We start from the raw sequence: 17662 nt of genomic DNA, 5'->3' as shown, positions 1-17662 counted from the left end.
ATCCTTGAAGAAGTTTTAGTAAAACAAGCATTTAACTAAAAATTCATATTCTCCAGGCTGAATTCACATATTTCCCACATTTGCTTCTTTGATTCATTAAGTTTCTAAGGATGACCATTATTTTGAATGTGTATAGTATGTAATTAATATTTTAATATTTTGTTTTATTTTCATGGTAGCTTTGAAAAATTACTAAATAAAAATATTCTAACTTTCAGCCTGGCTCTGAATGTACTTTTATACATTCTCAAAGGATACATTTATACTAAAATACAAGTTCTCTTTGTTATAAATAGACTATTCTTGAAATTTAACTTCAACATAGAAAAGATAATTATAGCCATACACATCTAATAGAGTACTGTATCTTCTGCTATTTGAAGAAGGTGGTTTGGCTTGAATTACATATAATTGCAGGTTAAGAAGAATTAATTACTCTCACCTAGAATAGTATGACCCATACAGTAAGCAGCAATGAATAAAAACTACTATTTTGAGCTTCCTAGTGAATTGCTCACTATGTGATCCTATATATTATTTCATTATGGAAATCGCACCAGTATGGTCAAGAGTGCTTTAAAAAAACAAATCTCTTTGCCCCCCTCCAGAAAAAATGACACATTGTAAAAAGCAATCCCAAGCCAAACCCAAACAAGACTGATTAGTTTCAAAATCCAGAGGAAAGTATATTGGATAAGTTAATGTATTCACTTAGGGAGCACCTTTAGTCTTTCTTCTTAACAAAATGGTCTCCATAATGTCAATAATAATTACATGCCCCATGGAATGTGTATGTTATAAATGATTAACAGCAGCATAATCGCAGCCCACTGTACTCACTGGGGCGTGCAGAGATGTAGGTTGGGAGCCCTTCTACCACCAGCAACGGCTAAGTCACTGCCATCTATGTATTTCGATGTTTGCTTTAATCTTAAAAATATGAATACTCATGGCACTCCATCCTGGGCATCTGATCTTACGTTGTTCATTCTTAAGAGTATTTTTAGATATTAAAATATACTCACATAGCTTTCCTAATTTTCCACAAATTCATTCTGTGATATGTTCATGTTTGCTTTGAGACTCATTTACATTTATTTTTGTGAATTGTCTTCTGCTTTCAACTTTTAAAGGGCCAGGTTTTTTCCATCATTTAGAGCTCCACATATTTTGTGCAGGAAATTCACACTTGTTAATAAGAGTTTGATTATATTCCTGACTGAAGTTAATATTTTGGTTTTAAAGGAGATTCCACTCTTCAACTCAACACAATTTAATAGGTCTATTTATTTAAGGCTCCTGGGAGGATATCTCTTGACGCTTCTCTGACTCACCCACCCTCTTTGTCCTGTGAAGCAGCACCTGATCTTGTATAGGCTAGTATATTAGTGTGTTAACTGGTTTCCTAGCTCTATTCTCTAACAATACATTCTTTTCATGTTTAAAGCATAAATCAGATCATGTTACCACACTCTTTAAAGCTTATTGATGGCTTCATGTTGAATTGAAAATAGAATATAGTGCTTTGACTCATATAAGGTTCCACTGGCTCTGGCCCCTGCTTGCCTCCAGGCATCTACTCTCAAGATGGTGATTCTGCCCCCAGAGGGTAAAAGTGGTTCTCAATTGGAAAAAAACCAGAACCTTAGCTATTACAAGATTTGTGGCATACAATAGGTGCTTAACAAATGCTTATTGAAGGACTAAATAAATGCGGAATTGGGGAAAAGTAAGTAAGAAATGAAATTGGATATGGTTTAGACAGAACCACCATTTTTTGGTAGTTGCTAAATGACATATATTGATGAGGAAAATTGATTGTTAAAAGGCCACAAATCTTCATAATAGGTAAGATTCCTGCCCCCCTCCCCTGATCCAGCACTAAATTCTTCGGTAATTTTCTCATTAATTTTTGTTTTTAGTGGGGCAATAATGAAAAAAATAAACGTTGAGAAACACTGCTATAGAGCATTGTGTCTCTTCATCTCACCAGTTCCCAGTGCCCCAGCCATTCTTCTCTTTCAGGGTCTTGGCACACACTGGTCCTGCCCCCAGACCCCGCTGTCCTGCCCTGTCCATTCACAGGATCCTTCTTAGCCTTCAGATCTCAGTCTACATAGGTTTCTCTTGGAAATGCCATTCCTGACTACTGCCATGCATAAACAGTGACAACTTTGATTTGCTTTCACAGTGTTCTTACTGGTTTCATTCCAGCATAAATCCTAACTTGTAATTATTTATTAATTTACTGTTCATGGTTCTACCCCCACCGCACTTGACTGTAAGCCCTGTGGAAAAAGGACATGTCACTCTTACCATTGTATTACATTGCCTTGTGGAACATCAGGGATATAAATGGTACTTGATAAATGCTTGTTGATTCAAACAATCATTCAACCTGGAGTTAGAGAAAATTAGACTGATTTCTAAGAGACAAAAGTTGGATTAGGAATAGGCACAGCCAGTTTTACTTGGTGATTATTAAGTGCCAGGCATATGAAGCCTTTTGTGTAATGAAATTGAGAAGAAAAGTATAAAATTACTGTAAAGGAGAAACTATCACACATGTCAGCAAAGCTTGATGTGAATACCTATATTTCGAAAGAGAAAATGTGATAATAATTAGGAGGCTCATTCATTTATTCACTCAACAAATATTGGCTGAGTGTCTATTCTGTGCCTGACCATGAGAGGGATATAATAGTAAAATGCACACACACACACACACACACAGTGTAAAAGTATATAAGAAAAAAGGAGCTGTGCTACTTGTCCACATAAAGTTCAGACTGAAAAAGGAAAGAGACACACTGACCAAGAATCAATCATCTGTTATATTATTTTAAAATCTGACAATACCCACAAAACATTAGGTGCAATCATCTCTATATAGATCAATTCTCAACTATGATCTGTATTTTCTTCTTTAATTTTTTTGTTTTCCAAGTTTTTTATAAAAAATGAACACTTATAACAAAATGTGTTCATATATATGTGTAAGTAAGTGTTTATTACAAGAGAAAAAAAGAAAATAAATGTGTGTGCATATATAGGGATTCCCAGTTATAATGTATATGGTACCAAGGGATACTCTTAGATCCCTAAAGTCTATTATTTGCAACATTAATAATTCCAGAGAAAGAGAAGGAATATGAGAGAATAATTTTATAGGCTATTTTCTATCTTGTACTTACAGTTGATTTATGAAGTGCTCCTTGAGTAATAAAACAAAGGTTATAAACCATTAATTTATTGTACTAATAAGAGCCAGGGGCCCTAATACAATTGTCTTGTCTTAGAATATGTAAAAAAAAGTGGAGGGCGCTTAAAACTTTAACAGCTTCTTGCTCTTACTTTTATTATCTTTTCTCTACTGTATTATTTTAGATTAATGAAATAATAAATCTTTCATCCAACTGATTTTATTTAATGGTATGGGAAAATGTTAATCTTGCAGTTCTCAGATCTACAAGAATGAATCCTTCAAAGACCCTTTATTTTACAGAGACACAATGAAATCTAGGCTCTTCCTTGAAAATTACATTAGAATAATAAATTAATTATTATAATTTGAAAATATTTTATTTATTTATTTTTAGAGGCAGTGGAAGTGAGGGGGAAAGAAAAAGAGAGAAACATTGATGTGAGAGAGAAACATCGATCAGTTGCCTCTTGCATGCACCCCAGTCAGGGACCGAATCCACAACTCAGTCACGTGCCCTGACCAGAAATCAAACTGATGACCTTTCACTTTGAAGGATGACACCCAACCAACTGAGCCACAATGATCAGAGGTAATTGTTGTAATTTTTTGTTAGCGGACAAATACAAGTAGATAAAAATAGATTTCACTAAAAATTGGGGCTTGTTTTTTGAGAGCACCTTTTGTTATTTCTTTCAGTCTGTGTCTCTCTCACAGACACACACACACACACATGAAAGTATCATTGTCATGATAGTGATAGTTAGTTGAAATGAAGATGAAGTTCTAATTTAGCTTCTCATTATCTGAGAGTGCATAATCTTGAACGAGTTACCAAAATCTTCCTATGTCCGACTCCTCATCCTTAAAATGTTAGAGGATATGTAAGATTCTCTAAGGTTATAGTCTAAATTTCTCCACCCACAATTCCTGTAGCAGATATCATGAGCACCTGCTTCATAGTGACCACACAAGATACTCTTCTTTGTCTACAAAGCATCCCCACTCCGAAGTTTTAGAAATCTGTTTGAAACGACAATGGCATGCATGGCTGTGAAGGCTCTCCTAAACTGGGGAGCCAGCCTGTTCCCCAATCCTGACTTTCCCTGAGCTCTGCAAGTGTCTGTGTTCTGAAGCAGCACCCCTGGCATTGCGTGAACTGACTCTGACAGATTTGTTTCCCCATTCGTCATCCCTCCAGATGGCTTTAAAATGAATATAGCATTCAAATAACTACACAGAAGAAATCATCCTATAACCAGTTGATTCATATAAAATGTGTGAAAATCAGATTATACCATTTATTTTTCTACTTAGAATTAGTTTCAAAAGTTTTCACTTTACATAAATGATATAACATGGCAAAACAAGCATGTTCCACATGGCCCTAAGTGCCTGCCAGTCACTTTTCTATGGCTTGAAGAAATCAAGGCAGTGTTTGATTAAATGTACATAGTTCTGGATGCTGGCACTGTTTTCAGTTATCCTAAAGACTGAAGTAATATATATATTAAGATAAATAAAATACCTGAATAATTTTTTAAAAAACAGCAGAAAGTTCATAACTAATGGCTTAATTTTACTTGTTTTCAAACAATGACTTAATTCTATTTAAAAACTATTTAAATTCTAGTTAAAACTATTTAAAAACTTTTCCCACAAATGAAGTAATCCACTGATTCTTTGTTTCATAAAGAAAAATATAACTGGTGAGACAGACAACAATACTGGAAGTTAGTCATGTAGAGTCAACTCAGTTTATTTCAAGAACCTTCCATTCCTTTTTTAACAATTTAAATTTTGTCTTGAAATAAGGACAAAGCTCTGCCTAGTGCACCATATTTTTAAAAAAATAAGTTTTTTCATAAACATGAACAAGAAAACACCACCAAGTAGGACTCTTTCCAGCCACCAATACATCCTGACTTTCCTTCACTTTTCTTCAAAATAGAATCACCTTACGTTAAAGCAGCAATGTTGAGTTTGTTATTGTAATAGTAACATCAGCAACTTTGTCAAAATTTGTGGTTATCAGTCAAATTGTGTAAAGATGCCTAAAGATTCTTTTGAGAAGTAAGAGCTAATGCTGTACAATATACAAAAGGTAACTACTATTTGAAAGTAAAATGCTTTAGAGCAAAACACAGTCAGTGTGATTTATAGTTTCTCACAAATACTGAAAAAATTAATGAGCCTATACAATATTCTACTAAATTATATTTAAGTAACAGTTACAAATTTTAAAAATACTTTTTAATTACAGAAGAAATACATGAATACATGTATTTACTAAACATGAATATAAGCCAAAATCCATTTAACTATCATCTCAAAATGATTTCCTAAATATTGCCAATATTAGGTTTTTGTTGTGAATTAGTATAGATTTAAAAAAATTCCAGTATGTGTACATATCCATGTGAAACTTATAGTATGGTTTAGTAAAATTTTTTATTAACAAAGACTCATTTATTGGCCCAGCACATATGCACAGATATCTACTCTATATCATTCTCTGTCCTCTATGTTGGACATACAGCAGTAAATCTAGATAAAAATCCTTTCTGATGCACCATTCATGCTAGTACTAGAGACAATCAACAATTTTGTAGAAGGTGTGCAATCTAAGGAACAAGAATAGAGCAAAGAAGAGAGAGCAAATGCTGAAGGGAGTTGGGGGAAGGTGGAAATTAAAATATGGTAGTAAGCAAAGCCTAGCATACTACAAAATAGATGGATTTACCAAAACAGTTTAATTAAGACTGTTCTCAAACTGTCTTTGCTCAAGCAGTGATTTGTAACAGCATTATCTTGACTCACCTGTCAACCAGCACCGCCAGAGAATCTTCCCTCAACCGTGGAATTTCCTGTGGGCGGCCTGAAGAGCACCTAAGTCTCAACTCTCAGGACTAGAATTGATATTAAACACTTTATAAAATCAAACACTTCATTTGGTTCTAGTTATTCTCCTCTTTCTCCATCTTCTCTTCCTTTTCTTTCTCTCCTTTTTTCTTTCCAAGATACAGTTAGAAACTAGAGTCTAAGAGTGCTGTGCTATTTAGGGGTCATTTGGCTAACAGTTTGGTTAAGAACGATTCTGATCAGAACTGGCCTGCAACAGGAAGCAGCCAGCTTTTTTCCCCTTCATCTATCAAGTGAATTATAAACATTAAAAAAAAAAAGACACTAACTACAAGAAACAATCCGCTTAGACTGATACAGGAATATGTAAGGGCCTTTGATCAAAGCTCAAATTGTGATGCATGGTCTATGTCTTTCAAGATCTGTAACCTGAATAAAAGGACTTTAGATGGTTACATTTAAAGATATAGATCGAGTTAAATGCAGTGGAAAGAACAGAATATGGCAAGGCCTAGATGCCGGTGTCAGCAAAGTGGCCTTTCCACTGAAACTAAATATTAACTACACTTAATATTTTGATCAGTATGCTGATTTCTAAGATTCTAGTCCCTCATATTTAAAATGAGGGCATTACTGCTCACGCTACCTACTTTCCTTTTTTCTACATAAAGATGTTATTAGGCTTAAATTAAATAAAGGGGAAAAAAAACTCTGAATAGTGTCTTTTGTAGAAGAAAGAAATCATTATTTATGAAATACTTCAAAAGTCCCATTAACTCACATACTGGCTCTAAAGCCACAACTATGCAAAGAATAAATGGCACACATAATGGGTAAACAAACACAATAGCACTGAAAGTAAAATGTCTCTATCTTCACCTGACACAAGGAAATGCTGGTGTCCACCACCACTTATGCAATTGCTACAACGTACAAAAGTGTGAGAACTATGGATTTAGAATCCTATACCAATGCCACAGGGGTGTCCAACCTGTGGCCCAACACAAAATCATAAATTTACTTAAAACCTTTTTTTGCTCATCAGTTTTCCTTAGTGTTTATGTATTTAATGTGTGGCCCAAGATAACTCTTCTTCCAGTGTGGCCTAGAGACGCCAAAAGTTTGGACACCCCGGATTCAGAGACTTTACTGAACAGAGTCTGATTAATGTCAAGGAGAAATGAAGAAATCACTTAAGATCATCAAGAACAATAATACAAGAATCACAGTTTTAGTAAAGAGAATAGAATTTCTGGCTAATATCCTGTATAGGTTCACACAACAAAAGATAACTGTGATCTCTTCTATCTTCTGCCATTGCTTTTAAATATATGGAAAAGAATAACAACTTATGCTAGCCATTCAGAGCCAAAGGATGAACACTGCCTGCTTTATAGAAACATACACTGTAACTCTTAGCAATTTGGGAATAATGCCACAGATACAATAACCATCCATTAGGATCTAAGAGTTGCTTCAAACAGCTCCTATTTATCCTTGTCTGGATTAACCACCCAGGAGAGAGTGATAGTAACTCTCCCTGCAACTATCAATACATTTCAACAAATGCTTTGTTTTTCAAACTGAGAAATCTGACTTTCTAGGTCAAAAATAAATTTTAAAAAAATTCTTAGCCCTTGCCTGTTGGCTTAGTGGGTTGAAACATCATACTGTACACAAAAAGGTTGGGGGTTCAATTTCCAGTCAAGGCATATACCGAGGTTATTGTGTTCCATATCCAGTTGGGGCACATGTTTTTCACATCAATGTTTCTCTCTCTCTCTCTCCCTCCCTCTCTCCTCAGAGAGCTGATGGCTAGTCAGGTATTTTGATCACTTTCTTAGTGGAAAAATTATGCTAGACTCTTTCACCTTTTCCCTACAACTCAACCTTCTTTCCCAATATTATTTTTTCAAATTATTCTCATCTGTGAGAATCCTTTAAAGTAAAATACACAAGGATATCTTAGTCTTATTTATTCATGAACCACTACTATCCAAATACTTAAAATTTCCAGCAATGATTCAGTTGAAATGACTTGTTAACCTATAAGCTTGAGAAATAATTCTATACGTGGCTCTCAGTGACTGTAGAATGACTAATTACTCTATAGTCTCACTGGCTATAGAGTTACATTATTCTGTTAGTAATTTTTCCTTCCTCTTCCTTTCTTAGTCTAACTTTTTGATGGGATGTGCATCCGTGACAACTACAGACCGTGTAAGGCTCCTATTTCAGACTGTTACTTAAAGTTCAACTCCATTATTAGTTTTTTAAAAAGAAAGAAATTTGGGGGGAAAAAGATAGCAAAGAAAGAAATTTGGGTGGCACAAACCAATTAAATCATTACTCATCAGTGCTACAATTCTAGGTTCTTAGTTCTTTGTCATAGAGGAATGAGTATGCTGGTGTCAAGTCAGAAGCCTCTAGCTGTTTGCCTACATTGGGCCACTTTCAGACACACTCAGCAATTCTGAGCCTCCTGTTCATGTCATTTCTGAAGTGAAGGGCTTGTTTGGGGCCTCATTGATTACCATGTATTTTCACTTGTGGAAACTCTCCCTATCATTTTTTTTAATTCATCATCCACTTACTATTTAAAAGAAAAATGCTCAATATAGTAGAAATGGCCAGGAGTTTCCTTCTCTACCTATCATTTTTAAAAATGAGATTTATATCTGCTTCCTACTAATTGTTACATTTTGCCAAAGCTATTAACCAGCATGTACTCTGCCACTGAAGCACTTACATTGTTTTATAGCTAGAAACGCCCAATAATTCCTGGCACCTTGAACTTTGTTTCCCATTCTTGTTTTTATAGTACCTTCTTAACTCTTGCAAATCTCCTCTTCTTCACCCTAGTAATGTGGCATATTCACATCGTTTAAGGTAATAAATAAAATCCACAGTGTCCTACTGTCTCTGGGGAGTATTTCCTGTGTTATTCTGTTTCATGTTACTTCCTCCTTCTGAGAGTCCAGCTATTCCTACAACAGGTCCCTGGGTTCTGCCAACCAAAAGGACCACAGGGCTTAATTAAATGTTTCCAATTATGAAGATTTTGCCATTAAATGAGGTTGAAAGACAGTGACATTTTCAGTGTGTGGTAGGTGAGAAACAGGAAAAAAAAAAAAGCCTACACATGACTTGAGGAGCCAAGGGAAGCTGGGTCTAAAGAACACTGCACGGTCCCAGCTGAAAGCCAACGAAATCAATGCTCTCTCCTCACATTTTGCTTCCTCTGGCTTCTGCTGCCTTTCAGATCCTTCCCAAAGCTTTGCTGACATTTAAATCTGCAATGTGGACACACTGAGTGGGGCTTCACAAACTCCTTCTCAGCGCAGTGCAGGGGTCTGCTGGCTCCCACCCTGTGTGTCTGCCGCGTGCCGCGGAACGCGGGAAGCAGAAAGACTGATGTGCTTCCAGGGAATACATTTAGTGTCTCGCCTGGCCAAACACATCAAAGCAATTTGTTTTTGCCAGTGAGACTCCAGTGGCTCCCCACAATGACTCAGCTCACTTATTTAAAATCATAACTGGTATGTTAGTAGCCTGTAGGTCACTGACCTGCCAGCCTTGTAATTTACACTGCTGGAGAACAAGTCGGCATTTTTCCTCAGCAGACAGTTTCTTCTTCTCACAGGGGAGTGTCTCCGCCAATGGCTTATACCTGTGAAAAGCAGCAGGGACATGAAGGCAGTGACTGAAGTCATCAAGCCAATGATTATAGGCAACAGAGTTGTCTTTGTTACACTATTTCTTACATTTTTCCCTGTTACACTTGATTCCACGTGTCCCCACATACTCCATCCATTATGCCTTTAACAGGCAACTGTGAAACAACACATCTTTTGCATGGAAAATGATTTTTAAATGAATCAAACATAGTTTTAATCCCTTAATCTATGTTTAACACTATCATAGAGTGATGCAAACCATGTAGCAAAAGAAACTTTGAAGAGAAAGAAAATTAATGTGTTAGCTTTCACTTAAATATTTAGAATGACCTTTAAAATATACACCTTTAAGAAACTTCAGCATTTTTTATTCCTGTTTGAGAGTATATCTCAACATAATTAGAATCTATAATAAAAGAATATCAAAACACTAAGAATTATTAGTTAAGTGAGAATCAGACTAGCTTTCCCCCCATATATTAGATAACTGAATGTTTTAAATCTTCCAGAAGGACATTTTATTTTGTCTTGGAAAGTACCTTTAAATTATTATCTTTCATTCCCTGGCCAAAATAGTTTTCTATGCATTTATTTAAAAATTCCTTTCAAAATTACATCAACCAATTAAAAAATCTATGTAAAATATTTCTTTGCACTTATGGTATTGAACCTGACATATAAGTAAAAGTACATTAGAAGAAGGAGGAGGAAGAGAAACAGGGAGGGGAAGAGGAGGAGAAGGAAGAGGGGAGAAGGAAAAGAAAGAGGTAGAAAAGGAGAAGGAGAGAGAAGAGGAGAAAGAAAAGGAGGAGGAAGAGGAGGAAATAAGGAAGAGAAGGAGGAAGTGGAGGAGAAGGAGGACAGACAGAAGAAACAAGTAAAGATCTGTATAATTGCAACCAGTTTAACTGTGCTTATGATTCTCATGTTGGCCTGCTAAGGGAACTCACTGCTAAAAGTGAAATCACCTAGTTTTGCGTTATGTTCTGTAGAATATCTTAGCATTTCATCTAAAGTTTGCTGCAGTAATTTTGGCATCTTCTAAAATAAGTTTTTTTGTGTCCTTAGGGCAATGAAGGAAGGGAGTACATTGCCTACACATCTTTTTTAACACTCTCCCTCTGACCAAGCACTGAGAGCATTGGACATATCCCACTGACAGCCACAGCGGGTTTACACACATTTCTTTATTTCTGCAAATGTGCTGTAGGTACACGAGGTACACCGGATGGGAGCCAGTGCTGCAGTCCTGTGGGTCTGGCTATTATACACACTGCGAAAATATACCTATTTTATTTTTTAGTAGGAGACATTTATTTCCTTTCTTATATCCTACGTTGTCTTATATTCAGCGTTGTCACTGAAAACTCAGCACAGATGTTCTTCCACTTACAATGAGGTTATATTCCAATAAACCCATCATAAATGGAAAATAGGTGAAGTTGAAAATGTATTTAATACACCTAACCTAGCAAACATCATAGCTTACACCAGCCTACCTGAAATGTGCTCAGAACATGGACAAAAGAGTGGGGATTGACAGTGGGGGAAAGGGGAGAGCAATGGAGGAAAATTGGGACAACTAATAAAACAAAATAAAAATAAAAAGGAAGTTGTGGGACTAAATAAAAAAGAAAACTTACCCAGCCTACAGTTGGGCAAATCATCTAACACAATGAATACATTGTAGAGTATGGGTTGTTTACCCTTGTGATCATGTGGCTGACTGGGAACTGAGGCTTATTGCCACTGCCCAGCATCACGAGAGAGTAGTGGGCATACCGAAAGCCAGGGAAAAGATCAAATTCAAAATCTGATGTTTGGTTTCTACTGAATGTGCATTGCTGTGGCACCATCCTAAAGTCGGGAATTTTAAGTCAAAGCATAATAAATCAGTGACTGTCTATATATTATGTGCCTTGGATTGAGAATTGTCATAATCTCCCTAACCTTGACTCAGACAAAATAAGTATATCAATATCAGCAACAACCTTTCCTTCTTATGTATAGATTTTTGCTTGTCTGTCAAATTCAGGGTACAGGAGGGAGTAAAAACAGCAAGTAACAGAGACTGAACATGAAATTGTAGTGCCAGCGGCAAGGATATAAAAATCCAGCTCATCATTTAGATCACACTGAATGGACTGAAATGATCTGTGGATGACAGAAGTATTCAGTAATTTTTTAAAAATTAATAGGCAAGAATGTGATTTCCTACCCAGCAGACACTGAAGTTGGTAGATTTTATATATATATATATCTCCATATTGTGATTGCTGTAAAAGAGAAAGATGTATTTCAAGGGCAGAAGAGTCAGAGCAAATGGTTCTAATGGAATATTGTGTGTGTGTGGAGGGTTTGGACACAGGAGCAAATTGGGCAGAGGGCAGTAGGATCCTAAAAGTTTATGGGTGTCCCCAAAAGATGCCAGTGTATGACATCAGTTTATTAGTGAACAAACATGGATTTTGTTTCACAGTGTTTGAATGGTTCAAGGATGACAAACAATATAATTGTACAATGTGTTAGAATAGGAAAGAAATCGGGTTGGGGATCTGAATATAGCTTCAAGTTCCAACTGTGTAGCAAATTTGCTATGAGGCCTTCAGCAAACCACTTAGCAAGTAATTCTCCCCTCTCTCAATGCTGCATGTGTGTGTACACGTGCTTCTCAGGATGCGACACAAATTCTACATTGTATTACAAACATTAGTTTAATTCCTGTCTGTCCCCAAAGTGTGTGACCTTCCCTAGGGCGTGTGGTCATCTTTGTGACTCCCATGGTGTCTGCTAGATTGCTTTTATATGGAGCAAGTACAAATAAATGATGGAAGGCCAAGAAATTGAGCTGGGGGTTTGGGGGATGGGAAGTAACACTTCTTGAGCGTTGAAGGGAATACAAGGGGCTTTTCATATGTTATTTCACACACTCCTCATAGCTGTAGGAGGTATGCATATTAATCTTCCTCAGATAGATCACAGAAATTAAGTTATTTGCTCAAGTTCACATAGATGGTGTATGGGCTGAATTGTGTCCCCACCCACAGATAAGTGAATGTGACCTTACTTGGAATTTGGGTTTTTGCAGATGTAATCCAGTTAAGTTGAGGTCATTAAGGGTGGATCCTTACCCAATATGATTATGTACTTATGAGAAGAGGAAAATGATGTGTGAAGATAGAAGCAGAGTTTGGAGTTATGCAGCTGCAGGGCAAGGATATCAAGGATTTCAGGCCACAACGAGAAGCTACAAGAGATGAAGAAGGATTCGTCCCAGAGTCTCAAAGGGGCATTGGCCTGCTGTCACACTGAATTTGGACTTCCAGCCGTTAGTATTATGAGAGAATAAGATTCTATCTTTTTAAGCTATTTCGTTTGTGGTAGTTTGTTAGGGCAGCCCTAGAACACTTACATGGATTGTAAAAGTGTCTGAGCTGAAATTTGAACCCAGGGCAATCTAACTCCAGATACAATCTCTCCAACACCATTGCTACAGTCTAGGTAGAAACTAACAAGTCCCCAGTACCAGATGGTTCTAGAAAGGAAAAAGGAGAGACTGAGCATGAAAAACTCAAAAGGTAGAGCCCAACAGTAACCATTAGTACATAAAACATGCAGAGACAATTTGTTGCTCTCTGACCTTTGAGTGACGGGCCTCTTCTATAACAGTAAACTAGAATTCATGATGAAATACAGACTCATTCAAGCACTCAGGAAAATCAATGCATTTCTACCATTTAGCCAGAGTTACACAATGAAATGAAATCACTCAAATTATCTTTTTATTCTCCTCTAATTGTCTTATTCTGGAACTTTGTTAATTATCACCAAGAATTGAATTTGCATAATTCAAGTATCTGAATAGAGTATTAAAGAGTCAGAACAAAATTCATATTCTTGGTACCTTTTTCTTCTCATTTTATATTGTTCTTTTGACACCTAAAATGGTATAACTCTAACATTTCAACTAAAAAGACAAAAACGTCATCTTAGACAGGGTAAGGTACTGTATTTTAGTATAATTAAAATCACCTTGTCTTTTGGAATATGAGTGTCATCTATAGGTGGTGTCACTGGTCTCTCACCAGGCTAAAACACGATCTCACAGAAAATTCAATCTTAAGGCCAGATGGTAATAATGATCCTGGAGCACTACATAGGTCCTAAGCACAGGTGTGCTCACAGGAAGGAATGTCTCCGCTCTCATTCCTCACACCCTCCAAGCCTCCTTTGTCTGAGATGAAGGTACCACAATCCACTGAAAACCTCTGTGTTCAGGCTGACATCTGCCCTGTGTCTAAAATAAATCAACTGACTAAGAAATAAATGTTAACTCTTCTAGAAAACCCACTCTTGTCTCATCCTGGCTTGAGATGAGGGATATCTAGTTCCTTGTGCAGAAGAGGGGTCCTGTGGCTCATTGGGGCTCATTCAGCCAACACTCCAGAACCAGATTTAATCCCTTCCTGGTTGACAGTTACTCAACTGGGACAGTTTCTTCCCTGTCATGACCTTCTGCCTGACTGACTAGTATGGTATTGACCATTTAGAAAACTGAGTCTACTTTCATTATGGTGCTGAATACTTGGTTCTCCCTTGGGGTTGAAACTGAAAGCTGTGTTAGATGCACTAATTGTCTCACTTCTCTTGTGAATGTGTCTCTGAGGACTTCCAACTTCTTGTCATTCTACATCCTAAATTTCCAATATGGACACAAGGGGGATTCATGACAAGTCCTATCACAGTTACTGAAAAATTCTTTAACATGTACGCTATTCATGAAGTACTTTCTCTACATCAAGGATTCAAGTATGAAAATTTTCTTTAATAAATTCACAGTATTGGGAGTATGATGACATTAAAATAACAGACATCAGGATACTTTATAAAATTATAAGTGAAAAGACCGCATCATAGGTTGTATTTATTTTCAGGTTGTTGAGAGGGATAGATTGCAGTTGAAGCACAGAAAAGCTAATAACAATTGAGAACTGTCAAGCAGAATGTGAAGAAAAAGATGAATTAATATTTCTCTTTTCAAAAGTGATTGTTTCCTTTAGTTTTAAGAAGACATCCTATCCTTCGTGGACCTAGAGATAAAAACAAGAGCTTAGGCAGCCATCATAGAAATCCACTGAAACATGTTAGTGACTCAACTCACTACTTTAAAAAAACTGCCATGAAATAGTAGAAATATTTCCTTAAAAAATGCAAGCTATGTATATCAAGCTAATGCTTCAAAACTCAGATGCAGTTTCTTTGAAATAGTTTATTTGCTGAGTATTGACTTCATCTCTTCACTCACAAAGAAAATTCTATTGTGGAAGTTTCAGTCCTAGAACCTCTAAAATTTAATTCTATTCAAGAAATATTTATTGAGCATCTATTAAAAGAAAGAATCTCTGCCATGCAATGCATAAGTTGCCAAGATGTGTTCTAATTTCACCGCATACGCTCAAATATAAAGCATGACATTTTGGGGTCAAAATTATATCTCAGAAAAGATGTGGTTTTCTTATTTCAAGACCTATTGGCATTTTCTTATCATGTGCATATTTTAGTTACCTCATTTGAAGGAACAACAAAATAATGTTTGTGGAGAACCATTAACCTCCTCATCCTTCATGATGGACAGGGTAATCCACACAAAGAGGAAAATGAAATGTTGCAGGAGCTCCATATTAGAGGACTAGTAGAGAAAGTCATCCCATAGGGCAGAGTAAGGAGGAATGGGTCAGGAAGGCAGGACTGGGGCTGCACAATTTCAGGGTGGCCCAGGGAAGGCAGAGTTTGGAACGTGGTCAGCAGCACTACATGTTGCAGAGAGCTAAAGCGTGTCCACACTGAGAAGGAGCTGCTGGATTTGGTGACTGGGGAATCAAGACAATGCCAGAGACACAGAATAAACCAGATTCCTATGGCATCAAGACATTAGCAGATGGTGGAGAAGCACAAGTGCTGGGCTCTGGTGGTTCATGACATAAACAAAAATAAAGGTCAACAGCTTGAGGGTGAAGTAGAAATTAATCAAAGCTTTTTAAATGTGTGTTTTTCAGAGGTGAGGAAGAACTGACAATGCTTATAGGCAACATTTGTAGAAACATACAAATTCTACATTCAATTCATGTTTATTTTTGTATATTTTCATTTTACTCCAAATTATTTTGCTCATTAATTTTTAGCTCTAATGAGATAGGGATGCAGTTTCATCTAACCATTTTCTTGATCATTTCCCACAGGGCTCAATGGGATTTCTCTACATGCCATGTATGCCACGAACATAGAGGTGTGGCTACGCTTAAATAAGGGTGCATTTCCCTGGCTCTACAAACTTGCCTGGGTTGTTTATTTCACTCCTCATATTCATACTCTCATGGTAAACACAGTGCAGGTGATTTTCTCACTATTTGGGGCTAATTTCCAGCATTCAGAATACTGAGTGGTAGGTTGAGCGTAACAGCTGCCTAGCAACGGGACTGACATCCATCATGAAAACAGAAGTATGAAGAGAAAGGAGCACAAGTGGGCTTGAGAGAGAAATAAAAAACTATTTCAACATGCAACGGAAGGAGGATAAGAAGAAGTGAGATACAGAGAGAGAGAGAGCTTGCAGAATTTCTTGTCAATGAAGGAGAAGCACATTTCCCACTTTTTAAAGCAAAGGATGTGGGAGAGATAAATTTGTCAAAAATTGTTTAGTTCATCCAAAAACCTTCTGTGTTCTCTAAGTATGCACATTCTTTTCCTTGTTCTCATGACTGTCAGGGTTTAAAAATCCACCTATGATTTCAGGCTTTGGCCCCCTGACCTGTCTGTCCTGAAGTTGGTTAGCTCTGCAATCACACAACCTCCCCTGTCCACACAAGATAATGAAGCCCATACTGCTCTACATACCATATGGAGCCTTTATAATGTGAACCTGCCCATCTTTCTCTCCAGTTGTCTACCAGTTTCCCAGAGTTCCTCTGCACCAAGCTAATAAAACCATTTTAGAATTTCCCATATTCTTTGCATCAGTTGTGCCCTCCCCCTAGAGCTCATCAGCCTGACCCACTGCCCAGTGCACTTACCTATCTCCATTCTTCATTACCCATGACTTCTTCCTCTATATTCACAAGGACAGACATGGACATTAGATGCACTTTGCAATGGCTTTTGCACCTTCTGAATCATACAGGCCTGGAATTTGTTCTACAGTTTATTTGTACACCTACTGGGACCAAGAGTAAGCTTATCATTGCTCATCAGGATCAACATGTAACTCTACTGAGGGAAAAAAAATAAGTCTTTACATTATGACTCTGACAATCCTAGACCTATTGCTTATGCATCTGATTAAAACTGATTTCCCTTCTCTTTCCAAATTATGGTGATTAGGCTTCTGTTATCTTTAGAAACATGGATATACCATTCAAAGACAGTGACATTTCACATTCCCAAGTTCTTCCTGGATCAAGAGCCCTCAAGGAGTGGAGTCTTGGGAATAGAAGGAGGTGCACGGAAGAAGAGCTTTCCCATTGATATCACTCCATGACCCCACACTGGTTAAGTTGAGGGCCCAGTGGCTGGCAAGGTTAGAGACATCCCTACCATCTACCTGCCATTCTCTAGAGATGAGATTGGAGTAGGCAGGACAAAAAGAAGGGAGGGAGAGACAGAGGAAAGAAAGGAGAAAAGAATAGAGAAAGAAAGGAAAATTAACAAAGATTTACAAAGTACTTATAAATTTCAGGTCTGAAAATCTGAAAATGCCCAGCATGAAATATATACTGGGTTTCATTTCCTGAGCAGCCTTTGCAGCATGAAACATTTATTTTATCCAGGTTTGTACTTGGTTTTAACATAGCCCTAGAATATTTTTCTACACAGAAACCCCATCCATGCATGCATAACACTCCAGAGCCATCTACCATAGGGAACA

At 37.0% G+C, this 17662-nt stretch overlaps 1 protein-coding gene across 2 annotated transcripts in view; it reads right to left on the bottom strand.

The window, feature by feature from the left end:
• MYO16 (myosin XVI) overlaps positions 1 to 17662 on the bottom strand; it is a 590664-nt gene that overhangs the window by 91486 nt on the left and 481516 nt on the right. For both annotated transcript variants that reach the window (XM_054574388.1, XM_054574387.1), the window contains exon 28: positions 9632 to 9734. In XM_054574388.1, the coding sequence (XP_054430363.1) occupies positions 9632 to 9734 (103 nt within the window). The remainder of the gene's footprint in view (positions 1 to 9631; positions 9735 to 17662) is intronic.

This window comes from Pteronotus mesoamericanus, unplaced genomic scaffold (assembly GCF_021234165.1).
Source record: "Pteronotus mesoamericanus isolate MK-2021 breed Mesoamerican mustached bat unplaced genomic scaffold, CSHL_Meso_final contig_26, whole genome shotgun sequence".
Lineage (NCBI taxonomy): Eukaryota > Metazoa > Chordata > Mammalia > Chiroptera > Mormoopidae > Pteronotus > Pteronotus mesoamericanus.
Note: the sequence above shows the minus strand (reverse complement) of the source record. Positions and strands in the feature narration are given on the sequence as shown.